General features: G+C 53.4%; 2 protein-coding genes across 4 annotated transcripts in view; one reads left to right on the forward strand and one right to left on the reverse strand.

Moving 5' to 3' along the window:
* Positions 1-8,333, forward strand: part of Stpg1 (sperm tail PG-rich repeat containing 1) — a 37,459-nt gene extending 29,126 nt beyond the window's left edge. For 2 of the 3 annotated variants that reach the window (XM_090335555.1, XM_090335557.1), the window contains exons 8-9: positions 3,823-4,013; positions 7,259-8,333. In XM_090335555.1, coding sequence (XP_090191681.1) covers positions 3,823-4,013; positions 7,259-7,335 — 268 coding nt within the window. In that variant the 3' untranslated portion in view covers positions 7,336-8,333. The remainder of the gene's footprint in view (positions 1-3,822; positions 4,014-7,258) is intronic. The other variant, XR_016536005.1, reaches the window with a different exon arrangement.
* A 1,512-nt stretch (positions 8,334-9,845) lies between these two features.
* The window catches only part of Grhl3 (grainyhead like transcription factor 3), a 31,076-nt gene continuing 14,841 nt past the window's right edge, over positions 9,846-26,080 (reverse strand). Inside the window, exons 4-16 of the mRNA XM_090333862.1 lie at positions 24,673-25,018; positions 23,980-24,053; positions 23,416-23,569; positions 23,130-23,241; positions 22,255-22,349; positions 20,285-20,443; positions 19,694-19,772; positions 19,435-19,568; positions 17,839-17,873; positions 16,944-17,029; positions 16,381-16,466; positions 14,029-14,093; positions 9,846-10,405 (exon numbers count right to left, since the gene is read on the reverse strand). Coding sequence (XP_090189988.1) covers positions 10,291-10,405; positions 14,029-14,093; positions 16,381-16,466; positions 16,944-17,029; positions 17,839-17,873; positions 19,435-19,568; positions 19,694-19,772; positions 20,285-20,443; positions 22,255-22,349; positions 23,130-23,241; positions 23,416-23,569; positions 23,980-24,053; positions 24,673-25,018 — 1,540 coding nt within the window. The 3' untranslated portion in view covers positions 9,846-10,290. The remainder of the gene's footprint in view (positions 10,406-14,028; positions 14,094-16,380; positions 16,467-16,943; positions 17,030-17,838; positions 17,874-19,434; positions 19,569-19,693; positions 19,773-20,284; positions 20,444-22,254; positions 22,350-23,129; positions 23,242-23,415; positions 23,570-23,979; positions 24,054-24,672; positions 25,019-26,080) is intronic.

A 26,080-nucleotide genomic window follows, 5' to 3' on the forward strand; every position in this document is an offset into this window, starting at 1 on the left:
AGTCCCTGGGGGAACTGACACATGAAAGGGTCTGGCAAGGCCTGAAGGAGTGGGCACCGTGAGGCCCAGTGTCTCCTAGCTCTGGTTCTCCTGCCGTATGGATGGCACCCTGCGCTCCCCAGCGGAGTGCTGTGTTCCCCAGCAGTGTGGACTCAGGCTGCTCTCAGGAACCCAGCGTTTGTCACAGAGAAGTAATCCCAGCCAGCCTGGACCCACATCTCAAAACAGAGCCCGAGCCATTTATGGCAGAGCACATCGGGACAGATGGCAGCCAGCGGAAGGCGGAGGCAGGAGAGTCTTGAGTTAAACAGTTATGAAGCAAGATGCCTGCCTCAGGAAAACAAAACAAAATACGTGGAAAAGATGAAGCTGCGAAACCCATCGTTTTATTGACAAAGCAAGAAGATGAAACTGAGAACTACAAGGGGACAAAAAGCATCTGTCCCTTTAGGCCAAGTGATGCAGAAAGTGATGGAGATTTGGCGCTGGAGGCTGTGGCATTGAGGATGTTTGGGTCTAGACTTCATGTTTCTGCAGGGCAGCAAGGGCCTGTGCCCAGGTGTCCAGCATCAGAGGGAGGCTGTGCCACCTGTCACCCTTGCTCAGAGGACTCAGGAGGTTTCTCCAGGGTTCCAGGAGGGCAGACGCCATGCCAGGGGCAGCCACTCTGTGACCCGTGGCTGGGCTTTGGCTGCTGTGCTGACTCAGAGCTAAGAGGATTTGCCAGCTTCCAGGGTGTCTTTAGAAGCGGAGTGGGTGTCACAACGTTTCACTTCTCGAGGCCTTTGGTCTCCAGGACCAGCTGCAGTGACTCAGTGATAGAGGGCGAGTCTTGCTTGGGGCTTTGCAGATGGCAGCCCCTCCCAGCACAGCCCTCTGACTTACACTCCCAGCCCAGAGAGGACTCCCAGCCCATCATCCACTTCCTGGAGGTTTAAGCCACTGGCTTTGCACAGGCAAGCTGTCCTGTCACAGCTGGAGCCCAGGGATCTAGCCCCTGGCCCTGCTCCAACTCGGGCAATGACATCGTCACACACCACAGGCCCCCCCCCCATTGTCAATTACAAGCATAAGTGACATTTCAGGCAAAGTCATCTGTCATCTGCCACCCCTGGAGCAGATACAGCATTCCACTCCCAGGGGCAGTCCCTCCTGTCATCTGGCCAGCAGCAACCACACTGGGTACAGCCTTGCTTTGGTGCTGGAGCTGGGATCAGAACCTGGGTCCCTCTGCCTCCAGACTCTGCGCTCCACTGAGGGGCCCTGCAGGAGTGGTGTGAAGAGTGAAGGGGTGCTCCTGGCACAGATGTGTGCTGTGGTCTGTGTCTAGGTGATGATGGGGGCAGGGTGGGCAAGTTAGGCTGCACAGAGGCCACACAGAGCTTTCTGTGGTGAAGGGGGGGTGTTGAGCATCACAGTCATGGAGGGCTGGAGGGCTGAAGGTAGTGGAGGGGCGCAGCCTCAGTCTCCTGGTGTTGCAGCCCCTACTGGGGGCTCCTGTTCTCCTGCTGGGTCCCTGCAGTGTCCCTTCCAGTGAGATGCCCCTTTCAGGGTAGAGTCCCACATCTGCCCAGGGGGAATTTCTGTGTTACTTTCAGCACAGTCTCAACAGAGTCCCTGTGAAGAGAGGGGCAAGCTGTTGCTGTCCCTCACCACCTGGGGGCAGTCACCATTGCCCACCACTTTACAGACAAGAACCTGAGGCTTAGGGAAGTCAGGAACACAAGAACCGGGAAGGGACATCCAGACCCAGCTCTGTCTGAAGGCACAGCTGCCTGGACTCCTGAATGCCTGGTAGGAGCTATACATATGGCCAACGTTCTCCCAGGACCCCTAGAGGGTGTTGGGCTTCCCTTGGTGCAGTGATGGAGCTCAGTGATGAGTATTTTGGCCAAGAGTGCTGGTAGGGGCCAGGCTTGTGGACTGACTATGCTTAGAGGAGAGCAGGTGCCTCCGGAGTCCCGTCAAGAACAAAATGGGGGCTTCTTGGAGTGACTCAGACTGACAGTGACTTAATATGATGGGTCCAGCCTGGTCTGTGAAACCAGTCATACAACCATGAAATTTCTGGGGTGCTTTGGAGGGAGAGCCAGAGCCACACCAGGAGGAAGGCAGTGTTGATCTCTGAGGAGAGAGGCTATTGATGGCTCTGTAATTGGTTCTTACCTGGAGACTGGGGGCGGGGGAGGGGGGAGGAGGGAGAGTTCTCTCCAAACCAGCAGTCCTGCGCTCAAAGAGGTAGGGTGGCTTCTGTGGCTTTCCCAGTAGTGGGGTGCCCCCACGTCAGGGTGAATTTCCTGAATCTTTTTTAAAATTTTATTTTGCTCAGGGCCTGAGCACTGTCCTTGGGCTTTCTCAAGGCTAGCACTCTACCACTTGAGCCACAGCACCACTTCCAGCTTTTTCTGTGTATATGGTATCAAGGAATCGGATCTGGTCTTCATGCATGCTAGGCAAGCACTCTGCCACTAGGCCACGCGCCCAGCCCAGTTTCCTGAGTCTTGATTGTTCCACTTCAGTGAGGCAGCATGTGCTGGGGCTTCAGACTTACAGCAACAATCATCTATTGAGCACCTACTGTGTGCTGATGCTGTGGGAGAGGCTGCAGACCCCTTTTCTTTACAAAGCTCCTTGCTGCAGATATGGGGATCCAGGTGCAGAGCCCCGGAGGCAGTCCAGGCCTCACAGCCAGTCAGGGGCACAGATGGGATTAAGCATCAGTCTATGGGACTCAGAGACTCAGTCCCTCGACCAAGAGGCTTTCTCCAAATGTTAGGCCTCCAAGACTTGCGTTCTGCGCCCCCTGCCACCAGAGTGCTCTGTGCCCTGCATGCACCACTGCTCTCTGATCACAAACATCTCCAGCAAAATAGAGAGCTTCACTAGATAACTTGGCCCCTGGCTCTCTGGGTTTGAGACCATGATGGGCCAAAGCAGACAAGTGAGGAATCCCTGGTGTCTCTTGTGCTTCCAAGTGCGGTGTGCTCCCTGGGCCACTGTGTACCCAGAAGCTTCTATCTCCTTTCAGTAAGAAATCTTGACGAGAGAAGCTCCAGGTGTGAGGTGACTCTTCTTCCATGTGTGTGTGTGGGGGTAAAGAGGCCTGGATGCCCTGAGAGCCCCAAGGATGCCTGGTGACCCAGGGAACCATGCAGCGAGACCCAATAAACTGTCATAGTTGAAAGAGACCCTAAAGGTCATCTTATCCTACTCGCTCAGTTAATAGGAAAATGGAGGCCCAGAATGAATTAATTAGAAGGTTTAGACAGGAGTACAGATTCCAGTGTTGATATGGTTAATATCGCGCAGAGACCATGCATGCTAAAATATTTTAGCAGGGTTCCGATCACTAATGCTGCAATGGTCTCTAGAGATTCACTGCTTGTGGGATAGGAACCCACCTGCCCATGTGGGTGCCTCTTGCCCTTCTCTGGCCATTGCAGACATTACAAGTTGATCACCAAGACCACCAGCTAGGCACTACCAATCAATCAATTGATAGATGTGATCAATACTTTCTGATCAGCTCAACAGCTCTGAGTTCCCACTGGGGACCAGACCTGGTCTTCAGTGCCCTCTTTCATTCAAGGACACTGCCTTATTTTACCCTGACAGCAAGCCACCAAGCAGATACTGCTTTGATCATCTCTGTGCATGTGAGAAAACTGAGGCTCAGTGGTCCTGGGTTCACAAGCAGTGGAAATAGGGCCTTGTCCAGGTCCTTGAATGACCAGCCCTCTCAGCCCAAGCAAGCCTTGGCTTGTTCAGAGTTTTTCCAGTAGGCGGTAGTAATGATGTCTTCTTATTTTGTCTTTTTCCAAGGCGGAATCCCATCCTGAACTTCTCAGCGCAGCCTCTGCCTCTGCCCCCGAAGCCACCTCTCCCAGGCCCTGGTCAGTATGATATTGTGGACTACGAAGGCCCTGCCAAACACTATATCTCCAGTGCATCGTTTGTTTCCAGCACCAGGCGGTGGACAGAGTTGCGGTCTCAGTCAGGCATGCCGGGCCCAGGTCAGAGAATTCATTTAACTGATTGCACAGTCTAAATCTTCTGGGAATTTTTGTCATTCCTAGGTCTCCAGACCCCACTGACTTAGAGGCTGTCTGCCACAGAGGCTGGGGTGGGGTCCACATAGGAAAGCCATCAGTTTGCATTCTGAGTATAAGAGGATTTTGGATTTGTACAGTGAGCAGGCTCCTGAAGATGATGCAGGGCCAGGGATCCACGAGAGAGGCTGAGGAAGGTACAAGAAAGTCAAAGAGAGGCTGGCGTGGACACCTGTAAGAGAGATTCTGATTTGTCTACAAATTGGGTGTGGTTAGACATCATTTTCTAGGGAAGGAGACCATAGCTTTTGTTAGTTTCTCAGGAAAACTCTCATTCTTTTTTTTTTTTTTTTTTGCCAGTCCTGTGCTTGAGCTCAGGGCCTGAGCACTGTCCTTGGACTTTCTCAAGGCTAGAGCTCTACCACTTGAGCCTCAGCACCACTTCTGGCTTTTTTCTATGTATGTGGTACCGAGGAATCGAACCCGGGTCTTCATGCATGCTAGGCAAGCAGTTTAACCACTAGGCCAAACTCCCGGCCAAAACTCTCATTCTTTTTTTTTTTTTTTTTTTTTTTACCAGTCATGAGGCTTGAACTCAGGGCCTCAGCACTGTCCTTGGACTTTTCTCAAGGCTAGACCTCTATCACTTGAGCCACAGCACCACTTCAGCTTTTTTTTTCTATATATGTGGTACTGAGGAATCGAACTCAGGACCTCGTGCATGCTAGGCAAGCACTCTATCACTAGCCAAACTCCCTGCCCCAGGAAAACTCTCATTCTTTAAAATGTGGCTGGGTGTGGTAGTTTATGCCTGTAATTCCAACTACCTGGGAGGCAGAAGCGAGGTTTATGGTTTGAGTCCAACCTGGGAAAAGTTAGTTCAAGTTTTCATTGGAAAAACAAACTAAAAGTAAAAAGACGGAGCCATGGCTCCAGTAGTAGAATGCTTGCCTGAAGGCACAAGGTCCTGAGTGCAATACCCAGTATCACATCAATTAATAAAGAAGTAAAATTAAGTTACTGTTCTAGTCCAAGGGGGGAGAGCTGACAGACCGAATGCCTGTCCTCAGAGGCAGCCTGGTGAATGAGACCCCCTCCTACTCCCAGATAAGAAGGATGCAGAGAAGACGAGACAGAAGGCCAGTCTAGGTTTGATCTTGTAGATGGAGTGCTGGTGTCTCACCACCTGTAATCCTAGCTACTCAGGAGGCTGAGATCTGAGGATCATGGTTCAAGGCCAGCCTGAGCATAAGAGTCCGTGAAACTCTTCAATTAACCACCAGAAAACTAGAAGTGGCGCTGTGGCTCAACGTGGTGGAGTGCTAGCCTTGAGCTGAAGAACTCAGAGACAGTGCCCAGGCTCAGAGTTCAGGCCTCACGACCAAGAGAGAAAGGTGATTTACAAAGGGGTTACAATTTCATAAGTCAAGTAATGGGTACAATTCTTTTTAGACAATGTTACCCCTTCCTTTGCTTTCCCTCAGTTTCCCCTCCCATCTTTGCCCTCAGGCTGCCTGGTTCATTTACTTTTACACATAGTGTCAACTGAGTACCATGACTGCGTTTGTTCACCCTTTCTCCTTTCTTTCCTGTGCCCCCTTGCTCTCCTTAAAAAACAAAACAAAAAAACCCCACTCCTACCACCACCTCCAACCCAACTGTCCCCCACTTTCCATTCCCAGAGTTTGTTTGGATAAGCAGTATTTTAAATACTCAGAGGAGTTCAGCCTTTGGGTTCCTACCCTGAGGGAATCCTCCTTTAAGGACTGCAGGGTTTGACCTGAGTGCATTGGGTGGGAGAGGAGCCTGGGGATGGGCGGGCTTGCTGTCTGGCCTGTGGGGCTGGCTCTTCTGGCAGTGGTGTCTTTGTATGTGGTACCTGGCAGGGCATATAGGCACAGCTAGGGTTGCTGCCATGATCCCCTCCTGCCCTGCTGGCTTTCCTGCTAAGCAGAGGCCTTCATGGCCTCGAGGGGGTACAGACCCATCCGGGCTGCCCTTGGATTCTCACACCGACACGAAGTCACCTCGGACAAAGTTCCCCAGCTTTGCTTGTTCTCATTTCCTAGAGACTCCCCATCTGCAATCTCCATGGCCTCCCCCACTTTGGAATGAACCACATCAGAACAAACCCTGCTAAACCAGCCCCTTGCTTCTTTAAGAATATGGCTTTATCCAGGAAATGGAGACAGGAATTGGTTTTGGTTTTTGTGGTCTGTTTTTGTGTTAAGGTTTTGTCTTTTTTGGGGGGGTGGCAAACAGGGCGACACAGAAATGGAGGGAGGATGGATGAACAAATGACGTCATGGCATCCAGTAGACTCTGTGTGGAACGTGAACTATGTAACTGTGGGTGGGGAAGGAGACGGGGGAGAAACTGAGAGAAGGAAGGGATAACATTGTCCAGAATTGTACTCATTACCAACTTGTGAAACCCTTCTGTACAGCACATTAAAAACCACAATAAATTCACATTTGAAAAAATACATAAATTTCCCCAGGAGCTGACGGCTCACAGCTATCATCCTAGGTACCCAGGAGGCTGAGATCTGAAGATCATGGTTCAAAGCCAGTTCAGGAGGAAAAGTCAGGGAGACGCATCTCCAATTAGTTAACCAGTAAAAGCTGCAAGTGGAGGTATAGCTCACGTGGTAGAGCAGCAGCCTTGAGTAGAAAAAGCTAGGGAGAAAGCTCAAGGCCCCAAGTTCAAGCTTTAGTACTGGCACTTAAAAGAAAAAAAAAGAGGGCTGAGAGTTTGGCCTAGAGGTAGAATGCTTGCCTAGCAAGCATGAAGACCTGGGTTCGATTCCTCGGCACCACATACATAGAAAAAGCCAGAAATGGTGCTGTGGCTTTAGTGGTAGAGCTCTAGCCTTGCGAAAGTCCAAGTACAGCACTCAGGCCCTGAGCAATAAGCCCCAGGACTGGCAAAAGAAAGAAAAGAAAAAGAAAAGAAAAGAAAAAAAGAATATGGCTTAACTCCATGTTATAAAATTGCATAGAAAACAGTTCTGCAAATTAATCAAGAAAGTTAAAAAGAGCTAATATGGAAAGCCATAGTTCAAATCCATCCTTGGCCAGTTATGAGCCATGTAACGAGCCAGTCCTGCCCCATCTCCACAAGTATGATTTGGGGCTGGCAGCCCAGCCTGAGATGGTGTCTGGCCACTCATCTTCCGCCCCCTTCATCCCCTCTCTTTCTCTTTGCAGCCACCTACAAGCCTCAGTTCCCAGGGAAGCAGTCTTTCCTCTACAATGAGGACAACAAATGGATCCCAGCTGTGTAGCGATGGAGCCCCCCCAGGCCCTGGCCCCTGCTCCCCAGGACTTTCAGGAGGAAAGTGTGGCCACCGCCCACCCACCAACCCCAGCTATTGTGGTCATCGTCATCCTGACCAGCCCACTGGAGCCTGCGCCACCCTGTCCACGGATGCAGCCCTCTGGTTAGTTCTTCACGCAGCTGTCCAGGCGCTCTAGGGGAACCCCCTTTGCAGTCTTGAGAGGTGGGGACTCTGAGCAGAGCCCCCATCTATCACAAAGACAGCAAGTGGCAGAGTCCCTGTCTAGAAGCCTGAGGCCTGGTCGCAGCTCCAAAAGTGCCCCGCCCATCTGTCCTGATGCCCATATTCTTGGATTTCCAAGAGCCAGCAAGTTTCCAGAGGCGACTGTGACAGAGACACTGGGTATTGCCTGGGACCCTTGCCTCCAGCTCAGCCTTGGTCTATGCCTTCCAGAAGACCCTGATGCCATGGAATCCCCTCCTCCTCTCCCAGATCTGCAGTCTATAGAAGACATGGCAGGGCTCTGCCAAAGCTGGTTCTGGGAGCTGGTTCAAAAGGGCCAGGAGGCCACCATGTTCCATGCCTGCAGAGCCTAAAATCCAAACCCCACCCTTCCTCCACCAGTCCTGAGATCCCCACCCCTCACCCCATCTTCCGCTCCAGTATCCAAGTTGGGCACAGACTTTAATGGATCTCTTCTGGCCTTCCAGATCTTTCCCCCTTTGCAGAGGAAGAAGTGATCAAGGAGTCAAGAAGTGGAACTAACTGCACCTTACCCCGTCCTCTAGTGTTGCTGTTGTCTCTTTTGTAAATTGAAATTTCTTTTCTATGGCTCCCCTCCTCCCAGCTCCTGGCGCCCCACAACACCCTGGAGGACATGAGTGTCAGGCCTGCATTTTCCCTGTCTCTCCTATACCTTCTCTGGGATGCTACATCCTGGGCAGAACTGGCCACTGATTGGCTCTCCCTTTGGGGTGGGAGGGAGGAGCAAGGTGCAAATAACATATTCAAATGAGTTCATGCTTCTCTCAGCTGTGTTTTTTATATGTTGCTCCAGCAGGAGCTAAAGACGAAACCACTTGTCTGCTCAGGACCTCAGCTTCTCCAAGGGAAGAGCCAGGCTGGAATTCAGGGCCTCTGAGGTCTAACGCTGCCAGGGCCTGGGCGGGCGATGCACAATGCAAACATAGCCGCTGAGTGTGTGGCCGTCCACTGGGGCAGCCAGCCACACTGTGGCTCATGGCTGCCTGGGCTGCAGACCGCCTGGACCTCTCCATGTGAGATGTAGACATCTACAGTTCAAAGTGGTCTGTGTCAGTACTAGGCCTGGAATTTGGGTCTTGGGTGCTCTTCCTGAGTTGGCTTTTGTTTGTTTGTTTGTTTTGCTCAAGGCTAGCACTCTTACCATTTGAGCCACAGCTTCATTTCTGGTAAGAGTCTCTGGGAATTTCCTGTCCAGGCTGGCTTTGAAACCAAAATCTTCAGATCTGAGCCTTCTGAGTAGCTAGGATTACAGACACGAGCCACTGGTGTCTGGATCAAACTTAAAAACAAAACAGGTTTTGTTCAGACAAGAAATCCCATGCTCGCTTCGGCAGTACACATACTAAAATTGGAACCATAGAGTAGATTAGCATGGCCCCTGCGTGTGAAAAGCAGAGCTCTGGGCCTGAGCTGGGGAAGCCTGGGGCACCATCTTGGGCCTCTGACACGCACTGGTAAAGCTGATGCTCAGGAGGTGATCGCTACATTTTATAGGCAGAAAAACACACTATATGTAGCAGTGGAGGGGGAAGAAGGGAGGGAAGGAAGGAAGGGCGCCCTGACTTGTTCATCCTTCAGGGGAATAAAGGGCTTTTTAGTAGTCATTAGTATCCCACCAGTAAACCAGCATGATGCCACTGCCACACAGGTGGGAAGAGTCAGGCTCTGTGGCTCTTGGGAGCTGTAGGCGGCTGGCTCCAGAGAAAGAGGCTGCCTGGAGGCTGCCTGGAGGAAGGCTGTCAGAGCTGGCAAAAGGCCTAGGTCACATGTATCTCAGCCCTGGGCTTTGCTCTGGCTCCACCTTGGAAGTCCTCATCTTGCTGTTCTGGAGCCTTTCTAGGCCTTTGTCAGCAACACTGAGGTCTGTGGCAGTCAGCCTTAGGGGACCACTACTGGACTTCGGTCGGGTTGACTCCACCCTTCCTGTGTAGGGCAAGAGAAAGAGGGGAGGGGGGTAGGGCGAGGAGGACACCCACAGCATGTGAAGTGACACATCAGAAGGCTTTTTATTACTAAGTACATCATGTATTAGGAGTATACAAAATGCATGATTGAATAGCCACTAAAAAAATAGTCCAAGAAATGTGAAACACATTCTTTGAAATGATAAAAACATATCCATGAAAAATATAAAATGTTGCATATGTATATGTACACAATATATTTATATATATATAACATACATGAAAACTGTAAATAGGAAATGTATACAGTAGCAGTGGCAAGGCAGTACCACCCAGTGGTGTCTTTGTTCCAGTCAGCTCTGTTATTTACAGCCCGCCTGCCCTGAGGCCGTGGGCAGGAGAGACATCTCCACGCATGAGTGGGTCTTCACCAAATCCTTTGTGCTGAGAACCAAGTCTTCCAGTGACCTGCCCACGTGGGAAGTCGTGGGTGTGCTGACAGACGGAGGAGGCCCGCAGTGCCGCGTGGCTGTGGGGAGCGTGGCTCTGGCGGTGGGGGATTGCGACCGGGAACCCGTAGGCTGCCTCGGTGTTGACCCAGATGCTGGCTCCGGGCGTGGGGGGGGGTGAGAAGTGGATGGAGTTCCCATCAGGGGACCTCCAAAGTCCCTTCCTGGATCTGACCTGGGTGGGTTTGTGACTCGAGCAAGGCAGTCAAGTGGCAGCCCTGGGGCCCGTGGGGAGGTCGCGCGGGGCTGGGAGCCCACTCCGGTGGTGAGGCTGGGCGCAGACCTCACAGCTCCTTCAGGGTGATCTGGATCTTGCCGTCCAGCTCACCCATGTCCAGCAGGAAGGCCACGTGGTTGCTGTAGTGCTGGATGATGTTGTTGTCCATGTTCACCAGGATCCTGCAAGAGAGGAGGCGCCATGGCTGGAGTGCAACAGTCCCTGTTGTACCCTCACTCTGGTGACAGCGATGGGGCAAGGTAGCCGGTGCCTCCCCAACCTCCTCCTGGTCCTCAGCACCAATCTGCAAGGTTGAGGCTCAGAGTTCCCCTTGTGGGGGACAGTGGTCTGAGGCTACCTCAAACCCCGGCCTGCCAGCCGATGCCTGTGGCCACAAACATGTCTGAGCAGCCCGGGTAGGTCAGGGGGCCTGGGTCTGTGCACACTCGTCAGCAGGCATGGCTTCACCAGGAGGCCCTGCTGAGCCAGAAGCTCGGCAATGGGCTGGGATCCCAGGGGCTGGCACAGCAGGCTGGAGAGGGGCTTAGTGTCTCTCACCATGCTGTAGGCAAGGCCCTGGCCAATCGGACAGAGGCAGATGATCTATGGCTGGCCCTGGTTTACGCCAAGGACACCCTTCAGGAGCTACGCCCTGATGCCCTGATCACAGATCACCAGCAGGGGGCCGAGGAGAAGCACTTCTGCCCCTTCCTGAGAAGCTTCTGAGAAGATAGCCCAGTTGGTCCATGGCCTCCTATCTATCCACATTCTGTTCTCAGTTTTCGTGCTCACCCCTAAAAGCCCTCAGTATTTTCTGGGGTCTTTCATGTGCAGGGACAAGCCACAGGGAGACCCCAGCCAGCATAATACCTGGAACAAATCCTTACAATCCTGAGGTTCAAAGAGGCAAAGCAAAGAGACACTATCAACAGACCCACAGATCTGGGGTTTGAATGCAGATCTTTATCTCTTGCTAGATTAAAAGGTGAAAGCCCTGGAAATACAAATTAGGAAGCAGCAGATAAGAAGAAGGTGAAATACGGGGCTGGGGAAGGGGCGGGAGGGACAGGTAGATGTGTGTTCTCACGAGGGGCCGAGGGAAGGCAGCTGTGGCCAGCCTGCAGCCTACTGTCTCTGGCAGCTATCCTAGGAGCAGGTCCCAGCTTGGGATCCCAGAGGCTCAGTGCAGAAAACACAGGCCACTGTGCTTTATTGCAGGGTCCTCTTGGCTGGGGCCCTGCATAGAAGGCTCGCTGCCTGGGGGCTGGGGGCTGGGACGAGCCAGAGGATACAAGGGTTTGGTAGACAGTGGGCACTTTGTCCACATCTGGGTGGGGTTGTTTCCCGTGGTGGCACTGACCATTGTTTACGAGTGCCAGGCACTGGCAATGACTTGTAAGCAAGTGGTTTGAAGGCCAAGTTTCTTCTCCTCATATGCTATGAGGCCAACCAGACCCAGGCCCCAGGAGGCGCTGGGTTCCAATGACCTGTCTGGGAACTGCTGCCACAGAAGAAGGCTCCGCACTGCCCAGCTTCTGGCTGATTTATGTCCCAAGGAGTTACACCTCTGGCCAGCTGCCAGCACAAACAGTGTATTTGTTCATCTTTCAAGTGCTCCATGGTGCTTGTAAAGCAAGCGATTGTATCTCCCTCTGTCCCAAGGACTTTCAGGAGAGCGTTGTGAGCATAAAGCCAGCCACTGGTTAGAATTTCCTCTTACTGCAATGTGAACCCCGAGGAGGTGACAGAAGGCCTGGCCTCCCCTCACCAGCAGGAACCGGAGAAGGATTCAAGCCACCTTAGGACTGATGTTTCTACAGCTATAGGGACACAGAGGTGGGTGATGCCTCTGTAAACCACTGAGTGATGCCATGGGCTCTGGCACTGGCCAGCCTGGCTACAGTTTTTATTTGCACATTGCTTTAGTGGTTAGAGGCACGAGCAGGTGGCAAGAGAGAACAGGAGGCTGTGGACAGCCAATGGCATCCCTTCAGTCAATCACTAGCTGAGGACCCTGGAAGACTATGGGCTGCACTTTGTTCCCATAGAAACAGAGATGATTCCACCCTGCTCCAGGGGCCAATGAGAAGGTTTGAGTAATTATGTTGTTTGAGGGACAGCATTATGGAACTGCTGGGAGCACTCTGCAGACCAAGTCCCTAAAATGACCATTTCCACAGCTCCCTGGGGCTCAAGGAAAGCTCCTGGCTGCATCTATGCATCCAGCCTCCATGGTCAGACATGCAAATGGGACCCTCAGTCTGGCCTGGAGTGAGATTGTAGGTGAGGCCTGAGCCGGTGGCGCTGGCGCCAGAGGCCGAGAGTGGGGTGCTGGGGGGAGTGGGCTGGGCTTGCCTAGACAAGCAGAGACAGGAAACAGACTCTACGCTGAAGGTGTACGAACCCTGTCTGAAACTGAAACTCGGAAAAAAAAAAACCCATACACATACAAAATACCTCTAGTCTCTCACTCAACCCAAATAAAATGGGTCCCTTTCTCAGATCTCCCTCCCTGTCTAACACACCAGCCCTTTAGGGGAGGCCAGGTGGGAGGGGGGCTGGGCTCTGGTACTGGGTGGGTGGGCCCCACTTTGCTAACTGTTCTACGAAGAGTAACTCAGTCCATGGACGCTGGCCGGCCCTGACCTCCAGAAAGTGGGGAGGAGGCATTCAGGGCACAGTAGGAGGAAACTGAGAGGGTGAATTGCCAGGGTTCTCATCTGGAGTCCTCCAGGCTGGGGATGGCGATGACAGAAACATTGATCCGCAGGGGCACCCATATGCCAGGGAGGCCTCGGCAGTCAGCTCTCTGGCTCTGCTTTAGGGGCTGAAGCCTGGAGGGTGGTCACCATGCAGCCCTGTCCCCTACACCCAAGAGGTCTCCTGGGCAGCCCGCAAAGGGTGCTGGTGTGGGATGGCCTGCCAGGTCTGGCCCGTGGGCAGAGGGACCTGCAGAGCAGCCCTGGCCGTGCCCCTCAGCGTGCTCCCGGGCACAAAACCCCACCCCTTCCTGCTCCTGACTTCACCCATGGCAGCTTTGCTGGGTTTTTCTGTTACTGCAACTTTACTGCATGGCTCTTGCCCTGACCACTGCTTATCACTTCTGGGCCTCAGTTTCCCTATGTCTAAAAAATGTGAAATATCTAGGTGTGGTGGCTCACACCTGTCATCCTAACTACTTGGGAGACTGGAATTGGGAGGATCTCATTTGAAAGCCAGGTCAAAGACAAGACTCTATTCCAACCAATAAAACGGTGGGGACAATGCTATGTGCCTCTCATCCCAGCTATGCAGAAATTCCAAACAGGACTGTGGTCCAGGTCAGCCTAGGCGAGAAGCAAGACCCTATTCGGAAAATAACAAAAGCAAAAAGATGGAGGGGGACATGGTTCAAGAGGTAGAGTGCAAGATCCTAAGTCCAAATTCTAGTACTTTCCCTATCCTGTGCCAAAAAAGTGTGTAATGGCATCTGTTCTTTTTTGTGGCTGTGAGGGTTCAATGAGATGTGCCTAACCCAGTATCCAACAGACACACAGTGGTCCAGTGAATGGTGTTCATTTGAATCACTATCAAGATAATCAAATGAGTTGGCTATCCAGTGGCCCTGCCCTTCCCCCACAGCCGGGGAGGTTACATACAAAGACCCTCCCACCTCTCCCCTGCAACCATCTTTCCCAGTACCCATCTTCCACCTGGCACACTCTCACATCCTTCCCAATAGCAGTCGCCTCTCTGAGGAGACTGAGCATGCTCTTGGCTCTCCAGCGCCCTCAGCCAACCGTGGGAGGCTGAAGCCAGGACTCACCCCCGCTTGCACTTCTTGTAGACTTTGTAAATGTTCTCTTCGGGGAGCCCGTATTTCTCTGAGATCTGGAAGAGAGGAGCAGGGATTCAGTGCCTGTTGTCCACACTGGGTTTATTCCCATCTATTGGGGTACATGCCTACAATCCCAGTGATCATGAAGCCAAGGCAGGAGGATTGAAAGTTCAAGGCCAGCCTGGGCTACATAGTGAGACTCTTCTCACTATAAAATAAGCATAAAAATAAATGTAAGCTGTATCGACACTGAAAAAGTAAAGAAGAAAATGACAGTCGTGCACAAGTCCTGCTTCCTGGAGATAACAAGCAGTGGCCTTCCCCTCTTCTGACCATGAGTTTGGCTATTTTGATTTCCATACGGCTAGCAAACAGCTTAGTAGCTATGGCATACCTCGATGGCCTCCCTGCTTGCTTAGTTTGGGATTTTTCTACATAGTAGAAAAGTCTGTTCCCTGGCTGGATGACCTTGGCAGTCTCCTTGTGGTGGACAGTAAGAGGGTTTATCTCCCAGGGCAGCTGAAAGAATAAACTAGCTCGGTCCACGTGGAATGCCAGGACTGCTCGCGGCTAGCATGTACCAAAGTCTTTGGGAGTGGCCGATGGAATTACACTGAAAGTAGAGTAATGGGGTGCTCTTTCCCTGCCTCACTGTGTGCAGGAAGTCTTAACCATAGCCAGTGGGAATGCATGATGTGCTGGAGGAAGCCATGGTGGATGCCAAGCCTGAGGGCCAGGTCAGTGGGCCATCCTGCCCCATAAAGTCAGAGTCTGTTCTGCAATGAGGAAACCATGGCTCAGAGGCAAATCAAGGGCTCTAGCTCAGGCAGTCAGAGCCACCCCATCTTTCCCTAAGCTTCCTCTACAGCAGACAGATCCTGGCTGGCTCCCAGATCCCCTGAGGCTTACAGAACTGTGAGGAAGTTTCTACTTTTTTGAGTCTGGTTTTGCAATTGCAAGATGGGTGCTGTTATGGGATGAACATGGGAGAAGTGGAAGGGGCTGGGTGGACGTGGCCCGGGACCGTCACAGAAAGGATGTAGCCAGGCCCCCATGGTGAATGCCCTGCCAAATGCTGATGCTTCATAGTGTTGGCCACCTAGAAGCTGCAGCCAAGCTTGGGCCAGAGTGGCCAGGAGAAGGCTGACTTCTGCGGACACTTTAGGAAGAGGTTTGGGTTCAGTTCCTGGTGTTCTTGACAAAGACCCTTCTGGGCCAGAAACCATCTTATACTGCTTATTTCAATGGCAAATACTGCTGAAAGCTACCAAGGTCTCAAGTCAACCTAAGGAAGAGCTCAGAAACTTTCTGAACACATGTTGAACAAATTGTACAACAAAACATGGGCTTCCACGGAAGGTGATGAGCTTCTGGTCCCTGGTGGTAGCGTGGGCTCCAAAAGGCCTTGCATGGGGAACTGACCCCTTCAGGTGTTACCCAGTCCAAAGACAGTGAGTTTATGTTCCTTTTGTGATACCTACTTCCTGGGGTTGGTGCCAAGCAGGCTGGCAGCATGTACAATGAGGATGGCATGGAAAGGAGAGAGCCTGGGCTGGAATCCTGGCTCTGTCAAAAGTCACAAGAACTCAGGGGCTGTTTCCTCCCAGAAGCAGGGAAATTCGAACAGGGCCCACTGGTCAGCTCACTGGAGAGTACTAGGAGCTGGCAGGTGCAACAGGCTGGGCAGAAGGCCCTGTAGATGCTGTGCTTTCCATGGAACAATTATGGCATTGATTTTTCTTTCCCTAGGCACAGAGCTTGGAACTATCTCCAGGGTTCCACCCTCAAGTGCAGCCACCTGGTGGAGGCCTTGTTTGTTCACTGTCTGTGGAGGTCCAGTGGGCTGGGGGTTTTGCTCAGGGCTAGGCTGCTCTGCCTACTCTCTGGAGGCTGGGGGGCTGGGAAAGGCTCCTGGCCTAGGAAACTGCCCTCAGCCACCACAGCAGCCAGCAGTAATGTGCAGGAAGAATGAGGCCCCCTGAGGGAGGAAAAACAAAACAAAACAAAACCCAATCAACCCAGCATGGCCTTTTTGGGTTTCATTCCTATTAAAACAGAAACAGGTTTGCAAAGCCAACAAAAGCTCTGGCCTGTCAGACAGCAGCCATCAGATTAAAGAGGATTTACGGTGTGTGCGACTCAGAGGGTGGAGTCCAGGTTCTGGCTGGGAGGCACCCCCTCCAGGAGGGCCCCGGTCCCACAGCCGGGTGGGACAGGTCAGTTACCAGAAACTAGAGGGCCCCCCCCCCCCGCCACTTCTCAGAGCCCTCCCGTAGAAAATGAGCACTGCCAGGAGGAGGGGGGTTCTGGCAGTGTGCCCAGGGCCTCTAAAAGCCTTACCGCATTCCGCAGCCCCTTCAGGTCCGGAGTCTTCAACATCAGTGCATCAAATACTTCCTCTGTTTCCCTCCGCACGTACAGCAGAACTGAAAACCAGTGGTGGGGAAGGGGGTTTAGGCATGCAGGGGAACGGGGAGCCTGGAGACTGTCTCCCAGGTGTGGGGATCTTTAGAGATATCACTTGAGTAGAAGAGTCAGTTTCTGCCAAGGGGTGGTGCCTTGCTGGGAAGCACAAATAATCTTAAACTGTCCTGACTTGGGTGGGTTTGGATCCCACTCTGCTGCCTGCCAGCAGCGGCCTTAAAAACTTGATTGTTACCATCATTGAGCCTCTCTTTATTGGTATGTAAGATGGGGTAGAAAGAGCCAGAGATCTTGCCCAGCTCCCCCCAAATAGCTGACAGAAGCCCTCCATCTGTGAGATCAAATCTCCAAGCACCTAGTTCTGTCCCATATCTACTCCTAGGAGCAAAACACCCCCTTTCTCCCCTCTGGACAATTAGGGGAGGCCCACGGACTAGTCTGGGGGGGTGGTTCTGAGTGCACAGGGAAGAGGAGGTTACCTCTCTGAAGGTCGGCTTCCTTGGCCTGCTTGGCAGGCAGAGGTTCTAACTCCTCAGCAAATGGTGAGCAGGTGCGCTTCAGGGGCCTGTGGGGACAGAAGGTGGCTGGTGAGGACCAAGGGGAACAGAGGCCACAGCAGGACTTTGCTGGTAGTAGGTGTGGAGTGAAGCTGGCTGGATTCAAACCTCACATCCAGTGGAGCTCAGCACTGCGAAAGCACCACAGCCCTGAAGACAGCTGCACTTCTGGCCTCTCTGTGCTTTTGCAAAGAACCCATGCAAGTAGGGATATGGGGTTTGGAGTAACATAGCTTTGGGTTCTAGTCCCACCTAGGCTTCTTTATGCTCTGTGACCATGGGCAAGTCAATTCACTCCTCAGATGCAGCACAGGACTCCTGCTTGCCCACCTCACCCGGGGCTATTGCGTGGCAGTAAGAGACATGGCCCCGTTGACAGCACCACTTATGTAGCACATACGCTTTGTGTAGCACCAGCAGCAGCTTAGGTATCTTCCCAGGTAGACCCTGCACTGGCCGCCCTCCCCTGCCTGCCCACCTCAGCTGGCTAGGATGCTCCCACAGGAAGCTCACGAGGGAGGAAGGCAGGCTCTACTCCCCTAAGTCCTCCAGCACAGCCCCCCTCCGTGCTCTACCAATCTGCACCTCCATCTCAGAGGCTTTGTCTTTGCCGTTTTACAAGCAGTGTCTCGCCCAAGATTTGCCAACTTTCCACATAAAGCAAACCCATAAAAACCCAGGCAGTTTCAGTGAGAAAGGAGATGGATCCAGCTTGGGGGTGGAGGAGAGTCTCTTGGCCTCTTCCCCTGGCCCAGGCCCTGGCTTTGTGGGGAGTCGAGGGATAGAGTGGGAGGGAGCCCGTTAGCTGTTTCCTTACCTGTCAGAGCTGATGTGTCCAGCCGAGGGGATGGCCTACAACAAGGAAGAAAAGATATTCCCTGTCACGCATGGGAAATGAGAAGCATCTTCGTGCTGAAGGCTTTGTGGGAGGGCTTGCCAAAACTTTTCCGGTCCACTCTGCTCAGATGAATCTCTAGGTGACAGAGGTGCTGTCACAGGCCAGGCCATGGGGCCACAGCACTGTTATGAGGGACAGTGAACCTGGCTGTTCCACACACCAGAGCCCATCAGTAGCTGGTCAGTGAGTGGTCGGAGCTGAGGCAGGGCCTGGCATCAGCTACTTGCTGATGTTCTGTTGGCCATCGTCCTGGGAAGTTAGCTCAAGTCCAGAGAGGGCAAGGAGCTTCCGAGATCACACGGTGGCAGAAGGTGGGCTCACGCCCCTAGATTCTTCCCTCATCCTCAGAGGAGCCATCCACCTGGCAGGGCCCTAAACCCAAGTGGGCATCCTTCTACGTGGTGCCTCAAGCTGGCAAGTGGAACCCAGAGACAAGGTCCAGCGCTGCCCCATGTACCACAGAGGTCACAGGCTATTTCCTTGGCTGCAGAGAGGACAGTACCTGGAGAAAGGGCTTTTCAAGTATGCCAGGGGCTACACCATCACCTGCTCCACCATGTACTATGTCCCAAACCTGACTTGGGTACCAAGGCCCATGCTTGTATATGCTGTCCCTGAACCATAGGAAGGAAGTGGCCAGACTGTGAAAGTGAATGGGAGATAAGCTTGGTGCCCTTGACTCTGCCCTTGATCTTGTGACTGTGTCTGGCTAAGGAGATGAATACAGTCTCTTTCAAAGGACCACTGCCTGTGCCTGACCCCACAAGTGCTTAGTAACAGCTCCCCTGGCCTGACGAGGGAGCCCCTCGTGGTCAAGGGCATGGGTGGTTCCTGATGCCAGGCTGCAGGGAGGACTGAAATGCCAGCTCTGGCACCACATACTAGGTATGCCATTTAGGGAGGATTTTTTGTTGTTGTTATCTTTTCTTGTGTGGGTGTCTATTTCCAGCCCTAGAATCCATAGCTACAATACTATTGTCCTGCAGACTTCACAGGAAGCACTGACCCCAGGGCCTGGAGCATAAAAGAGCACATAGAGGGCTGGGAGTTTGGCCTAGTGATTAAGGTGCTTGCCTAGCATGCACGAAGACCCGGGTTCGATTCCTTGGTACCACATACATAGAAAAAAGCCAGAAGTGGTGCTGAGGCTCAAGTGGTAGATCTCTAGCCTTGGGAAAGTCCAAGGACAGTGCTCAAGCCCTGAGCTCAAGCCCAGGACTGGCAAAAAAAAAAAAAAAAAAAAAAGAGCACATAGAGAGTTGTGGGAAAAGTTACCCGCAATGTGGCTCAGATATCAAAAGATCTGCTCCCTGCCCCAAGCACACCTTAGTGGCTACAGAGCTCATTTCCTTCTGAGCTTTCTGCTCTTCAATAGACCAAGCCATTCAAGTACAGGACCATAGTGATGTTTCTTAGCTCCTGGGGTTTGGGACAGGGAGTGGGATTTTGAGTTCCTGAGTGACAGGACCTGGGAACATCCAGCCAGCTCCCACCCCCCAGAGATGCAGCCCTCACCCCTCCAGGGCGCTGCAGGCTGGAGAAGTGCACGTTGGGGATGAAAAGCACGGGTGGCGTCTCCAGGTCAGCCTCTGGCCGCAGGTAGGTGGTCTCATTGCCTCTGAAGCCAGACAGCAGGCAGCCTTTGATGCCTGGTGGGAAAAGCAAGCCACAATGTCCTGGGATTCCTCCTTCGGGCCCCCAGCTGCCCTCTCCAGTCTTCTCCACATCCCTCCTGCCCCGCCCACCCTGGTCCAGCCCAGCTATGTCCACTGACCATTGCTACTGGAGTCCGGGCACTTGACCTTCCGCCGGAACTGCTTCCGCTCATCATCCCGCATCTTCCTCTCAGCACCCTGCAAGTGTCAGGGGAGGATGTCACCAAGGATCACCAAGGGAGAGGCCAGCTACTTAGACAGGGACCAGGCTTTTGGGCCCACATTTTTCCCGCAGGAAGTCCAGGAAATCAGAAGGCACCAACACACCTGGGCAGCCAGACCCAGTGTGGCCCGCCTGCCTGAAACAGCACAGGCCAAGAGAGAGAAGGAAGATGCTCGGAGCTGGGAACTGGAAGTGGTAGGAGCAGGCCGAGGAGAAGAGAATGGGACAGTCAGCAAGACGCTCATAGAAGTGAGCGAGACTGCCACACTGCCACAGAGCAAGAGAGAGTCCTAAGGAGGTACACAGAAAGAGATGAGACAGAAACACAGAGATCCAGGTGGACAGACAAGGGGAAAGCACGGGACACAGACTTCAGAGGAAGGGAGCGGGGAACAGGCACTGGAGAGGCCAGGAGGATGAAGGGCTGAGGTGGGCCTCCCCTGACCCTGGTGGGGGTGGGTGGGCGGGGCTGGCATTCCTTGCCCACCTTATCGCAGAAGATTTTGATCTGGCAGACGGCACGGTGCACCAGGCGCTCTGTCCCTGAGCCGCAGTCATAGGTGTCAATCTGCAGGTTGAGAGGCACGCCCTTCACTCCCTTCTGCGATGAGAAGTCTGTGCTCAGGCAGTTGACACCGATGAACACCTGGAGACACAGTGGGGAGTGGGTCAGTGGCCTGCCTGGGTCCTTCTGGGCCATTTATCACAGACATCCTTTCACAGACGGGGCAGCTGATGCCCAGAGGCCTGGGGCAGCTTCCCAAGGTTACGCAGCACTCAAGTCCTGGCCGGTCTGCTCCCGTGGCTTGCAGTGGGTGGCCACCTTGGGAGGGGTACTAAGTCCCTTAGAGACAACATAGCTAGAACTTTGCAATGAAGACTGAGTTAGTGACTGATTTTCCTGCTGGCTGAGACACAAAGGCTAAGATCCCTGGCCGCCATCCTCAGCTGACAAGCTAACCACCAGTTCTAACCAGTGCCGGCTACAGTGGAGGGTCCCTCTACTCTTCTGCACCCTCACCCTAGCTCTGGATCATTAGATCACCTCCATCCCACTGCCATGGAGGCGCTGAGTAAGAACACGGTGCTGGCATCCCCTGGGGAATCGAGAAAACACTGGTGGATTCAGGCCACTCCCATCTGTATGAGAAGCTGGGTTCTATAGTTTTGGGCAAATCCCTGCCTCAGTTTCCTAATCTCACAGCCTTGCCTGGCTGTGAGAGTGTGCTGACTTGTGCACAGCAAGTAGAGATGGGTTGGTTCCACAGGCTGTGCCTCCTGGAGGGAGCTGAGGGCCAATCTCCTCCTGGCTAGCCCTGGCTGACTGCCTGGTGACCAGATACCTGCTTCCTCCTCCACAGCGCTCAGGGTGAGACCCCATCTCAGACTGATTTTGGGACATCTCCCTTGGAAGGGGTGCTGAACTACACAGCTGGGTTGGGGCGTGGGCCTGGGCAGACCCTTTTTCCAGGCAGCCCCAGGCACATGCTGGACATTCCTGTCTCAGCCAGCTCAGCCCTAGAGCAGCTTCCACCCGGCTTGCCCCTGAGAGACCCAGGTAGAGGGTGGCTGAGGCTATGAGAAAATCCCACCGAAACCAGCTCTTCCTTCTCATGAAACCTGCCCAGCCCCTCCTGCAGCCCCTGGCTCTGTTTGAATAATAACCACCTGGCCTGGGGCCTCTCTTTGTTTCCTGAGCTCCTTCCCCTCCCTGTTTCTCAGCAGCCTGGCCATCTCTCAGCCCCCAGCTTGCCCAGGCCCCAGAGGCCTCTGACATGCACAGACCTAGCCCTGCCAATGAGGCTAGGCTGGTCCAGGTGTGTGTGGTGGTGGGAGGGCCAGCCAGCCCTTGACTCCCAGACGAGTGCCCTTTCCACATCTGCTCTCCAAGCAGAAACCATGGTACCAGGTAGCCTGGAACTGGGGCTGGGCTGGAAAAAGATCCTGGTGGCTTGAAGGAAGCCATCAGCCTTATCTCCCTGGCTACCCTGCTGGGCCTAGGACCCGCCAAGTTCCAACCCAGCAAGCACAACAGTGTCTTGCCCAAAGACTCCAGAGCCTTCATCTTCCTCGTTGGTACATGGGCAGGGTTAGATGGATACTCACAGCCACCATGTATGCACCAGGCCTGTGTCCTTCCATTTCCTTACCTCACCTGATCCCCACCACACCTGGTACGTTGGTGCTGTGGTTATATGTATGTGTACGTGTATATACATGTTATATGTATATGTATATGTAGCCATATACTCGGAGGCTCAGAGGGACCAAGTCACATAGTTGGGCTTCAGCCTGGCTGTCTAGCCCAGGTGCCAAGGTTCTCACTACTCTGGATACTGCCTCCTCATCAGGGCCCTCCACACAGTGAAGGCCACAATCCTGGGTGCTAGTAAACCTTTCTCTAGGGCCTGGGGTTTCTCTGTGGTCCTTCCCCATCCCACCAATGTCCTCACTGACCTTGGCCTCCTCGGTGATGTTCCACACAAAGGACAGCGCGTTGTAGGCCACCTCCTCAATGTGCTGTACAGTGTTGAAGTTCTCTTTGCAGTCAGCTGAAAGAACCGGGAGGCCAGGAGGATCAGGAAGGAAGGGATTCAGGGCATGGAGAGAGGGGGCATTTATGAGGTATGCCTCCTCTCCCCTGGGGACCTCGCTCTGGCCCAGGATTAAAAAGGGAACCTTGTATCTTAAGTTGTAGAGTGGAAGATGTCTGGCCTGGACAGTAGACTTATCTGAAGGCCTAGTTCCACTCCAGGGTCAGAAGCCTCATTTCTTGAACTCAGATGACACAGCAAGCCCTCAGTTACCCTTCAGGACTTTTCTGAGGATATTGAGCTTACACATCAGAAACCAAGCTCAGAGCGGTGTGGCTACTTGTCCAGATGGCACAGCTAATAAAAGGCAGAGCAAGGCTGGAGCACAGGTCTCTCTGGTTCCAGAATCCATGCTCCTAAACACTGTGTGTGTCTGCTCATGTGCTCCAGCATGCATGGCCTCCAGCAGCAAGCAGCACTGAGGGATGAGTGGTCAGTGAGGCAGGGCTTTATGTGAAGGCTGGCCAAACCAAGCTTCCAAAAGGGATACAACACAGGCTACATGGCCAGGAAGAGGGAGATGGAGCTGGAACCTACACTGGGCTTTCCACCTGATTTGGGCAGGCCCACACAGGGCTACCCACCCCCTCTCCCCAGCTGACAGAGCCTGGGGTTCTAGTCCCAAGCACAGTAGAAAAGAGCTGCTGCCTTGGCAGCCGACACCAACCACGGCACCTGCGAGGTCTGACCTGGAGCCAGGCTGGGGTGGGGAAGTGGCTGGGCAGGCCCTGGGCTCACCTACGTCGATGACACGCTGCTTGGCTGTGGGCTGTCGGGAGTGCCAGTGCTTCCAGAAGCGTAGCTGCTCCACTGGGACCTTCTCATTGTCAAATACGACCATGACGACGCTCTGCAAACCGGAAGCCATGTTACCATCCAGCTGAGGACTCTGATTCCCACACCCTCCCCAGGGCCTGGTCTGGAGGCCTGGTCCTGCTGTCTCTGTCCCTGGGGCCCCTGGCTGGCCCAACCAACAGGTGATCTCACCCCACCCCTGTCCCCAGGCTGCTCCAGGGCAACGTACCTTGACCTTGTTGGAGGACAGCGCAAGGCCTTTGCCGCCTGCCGGTGTGCGCAGGGTGACGGGGTAGAACTGGCCCTTGTTGAGGTAGGCCATGGGTGACTCGCCAGATTTGATGTGGATGGCCTTCGGGGAACCCAGGCTGTACTCAAAGTCACTGTGGGAAAGGAGACTGTGAGACAGGTTCCAGGCTGAGGTCGGGAAAGTGGGGGGTGGAGAAGGAGCCCGGGGGAAGGACACTGGGACAGGAGGCCCCAGTCTCTGTCGCACGCTTTCTGCATGACCTTCTAAGTGCCTTAGTTTATATATTTGGGGCTTTTCAGTGGTGAAGGTCAGGGAGAAGTGCAGGGATGTGCAAAGCTGCAGGAGACAAAAGACTACGGAGCTTCAGCTTCCTGCCCCCGCCTGTGAAGGAATGTGCAAGTCCTTCTCTCCTTCCACCCACCTGCCCTTGCTCCCACCTTGTACCCACTGGCCATGTCTGGGGAGGCCTGGGGCCTGCTGGGAGACTGTCTGCAGCCTGATGCCTACTCGCCCAGGTGGCCAAGGGACTAGGGGTCCAGTTACCTCTTGAGGCTGGGATAGTCCTCTGGACATGGAGGTTCTGGGGATGCTTTCAGGATATCTGGGAAGAGTGGCAACTGCAGAGAAATACAATCCAGAGAGAATAAATGACTTGCATGGCGTGTGGCTTAGTGGCAGAGTGCTCGTCTTGCACACAGGAAGCCCTGGGTTCAATTCCTCGGTACTATGTATACACACAGAGAATGAATGACTCTGTGTGTGTGTGTGTGTGTGTGTGTGTGTGTGTGCGCGCGCGTGTGCGTGCATGCACATTTTGCTGCTTGAACTCAGAGCCTTGGTGCTGTCCTTAAGCTTTTTTAGCCCAAAGCTAGCATTCTGCCACTTGAGCCACAGCTCTATGTCTAGCTTTTTTTTTTTTTTAATTGGAGATAAGAGTCTCAAAGGCTTTCTTGCCTGGACTGGCTTTGAATCACCTCAGCTTCCTGCGTAGCTAGGATTACAGGTGTGGGCTACTAGCATCCGACCGAATGACTATTCTTTTAGGCTGCAGGGGCCTCAGTCCAGGGAGGCACAGGTAGATGGTTGTACAAAACGTATAGCACACAACAGGACAACAGTACATGGCGGCCCTGCCTCAGCTCTAAGAACCTTTTCTCCCAAAGCTCTGCAAAGCTCGGACCTTCTCCCTATCTTCTGTCCCGTGCACACATGCATTTATCCTGGGTAAGCCCTCACCTCCTGAGCATCATCTTTGAAGGTGCTGTCTGGCTGCCAGCGCTGTGTGGGGGGTACCCCATGAATGCTCTCAAATAAGGAATTGAGCGAGTTGCTGTCATACATATCACTGGTGGGCAAGAGGTAGCTGTCCACAGAGCTGGCTTCCAGCTTGCTGGGGCCGGCGGGGACGGGGGCCAGCCTGCCAGGGGTGGGCCCCGCCCCCTCCAGGCTCATCAGCGTATTCTTCTTGAGCAGGTCTGGGTAGTCTGGGTTTCCAGACACATTCTCTGTGAGGAACTTCATTAGGTGCGTGGGGCTTTCGAGGGGGGCGAGGTCCATCTCATATTCCATGCCGTGATAGTGCCTGGAAGAAGGGGAGACGGGTGAGGTGCCTCTTCCCTTGGGGGAAAGTGGGGTCTTGGGCTAGGCAGAAGGTGATCATTACTGATACACTAGCCCTTTTCAATCCCACATAAGCCTTTGGCCCTCCCAGCCACAGGAGGTCCCAGGGGTGAGGGGAGGGGGTGCAGGAAGTAGAATCCCAGACAGGCTGGGGGCTGAAGGGGAAATGCCTTGTTCAGTTAAACAAATAAGCTGAAAGTTTAGTCACTTATTTCTTAGCCAGAGTCAAAACTGTCCACTGGAGTGCAACTGTAATGAGCCAGTCTCCCGGGCGTGCATGGAGGCTCTGCACTACCTGGGGTACAGTTCATGCATGTTGAAGAATGGTCTGCACTGGTCCACTCTGAACTATAGGGGGAGATGGGCTCGGGGACATGGGCCTAGGACTGCAGGGCATTCTTACTTTTAGGTGTTCTTAGTCCAGATGGTTTTAAAAAAGTAACTGAATAAGTGTTGCTTTTGTAATCAGAAGAGGTACCAACACTTACAGAACTAGTTTTGAGGGAAGCTCCTGTGTGCCTCAATCGGCCATTCTAGCAGTACTTGGCAGTGGCCTAAGCCAGCTGCACGGTCACGCTGGGCCCCCAGGAGAAGCAGCAATGTGCCTGGTAATCTGGCTTGTCCGGAAGGCACAGAGAGGCTCAGAAGGGTCAGCAGGGGTCATCTCTGAGAAGTCTCCGGTGGCCAGGAAGAAGGCAGAGGGCAGAGGGACAAGGTTCCTAGAGGCCCACCTGGCTATGTGCACAGCCTGAGCTGTGCACTGGTGCCCTAAAGCACCGATGCCAGGCAGAGGCAGAAGTCCAGGAACTTAGATGTCTCTTTGCCAGGGACAGGAGGGGGACTTGGAGCTGGGACAGAAAATCTGCCTTCAGGGCTTTTCCACTACCGTGGCTTTGAAGTTTGTTTTCAGTAAAGGAAACCCACATGGCCTACAGGTATCTACGAGAGTGTGTGTGTGTGTGTGTGTGTGTGTGTGTGTGTGTGTGTGTGTGTGTGTGTGTGTGTGTGTGTGTTCAAACACAGT

This window comes from Megascapheus bottae, chromosome 6 (genome assembly GCF_031878675.1).
Source record: "Megascapheus bottae isolate mThoBot1 chromosome 6, mThoBot2.hap1, whole genome shotgun sequence".
Classification (NCBI taxonomy): Eukaryota; Metazoa; Chordata; class Mammalia; order Rodentia; family Geomyidae; genus Megascapheus; species Megascapheus bottae.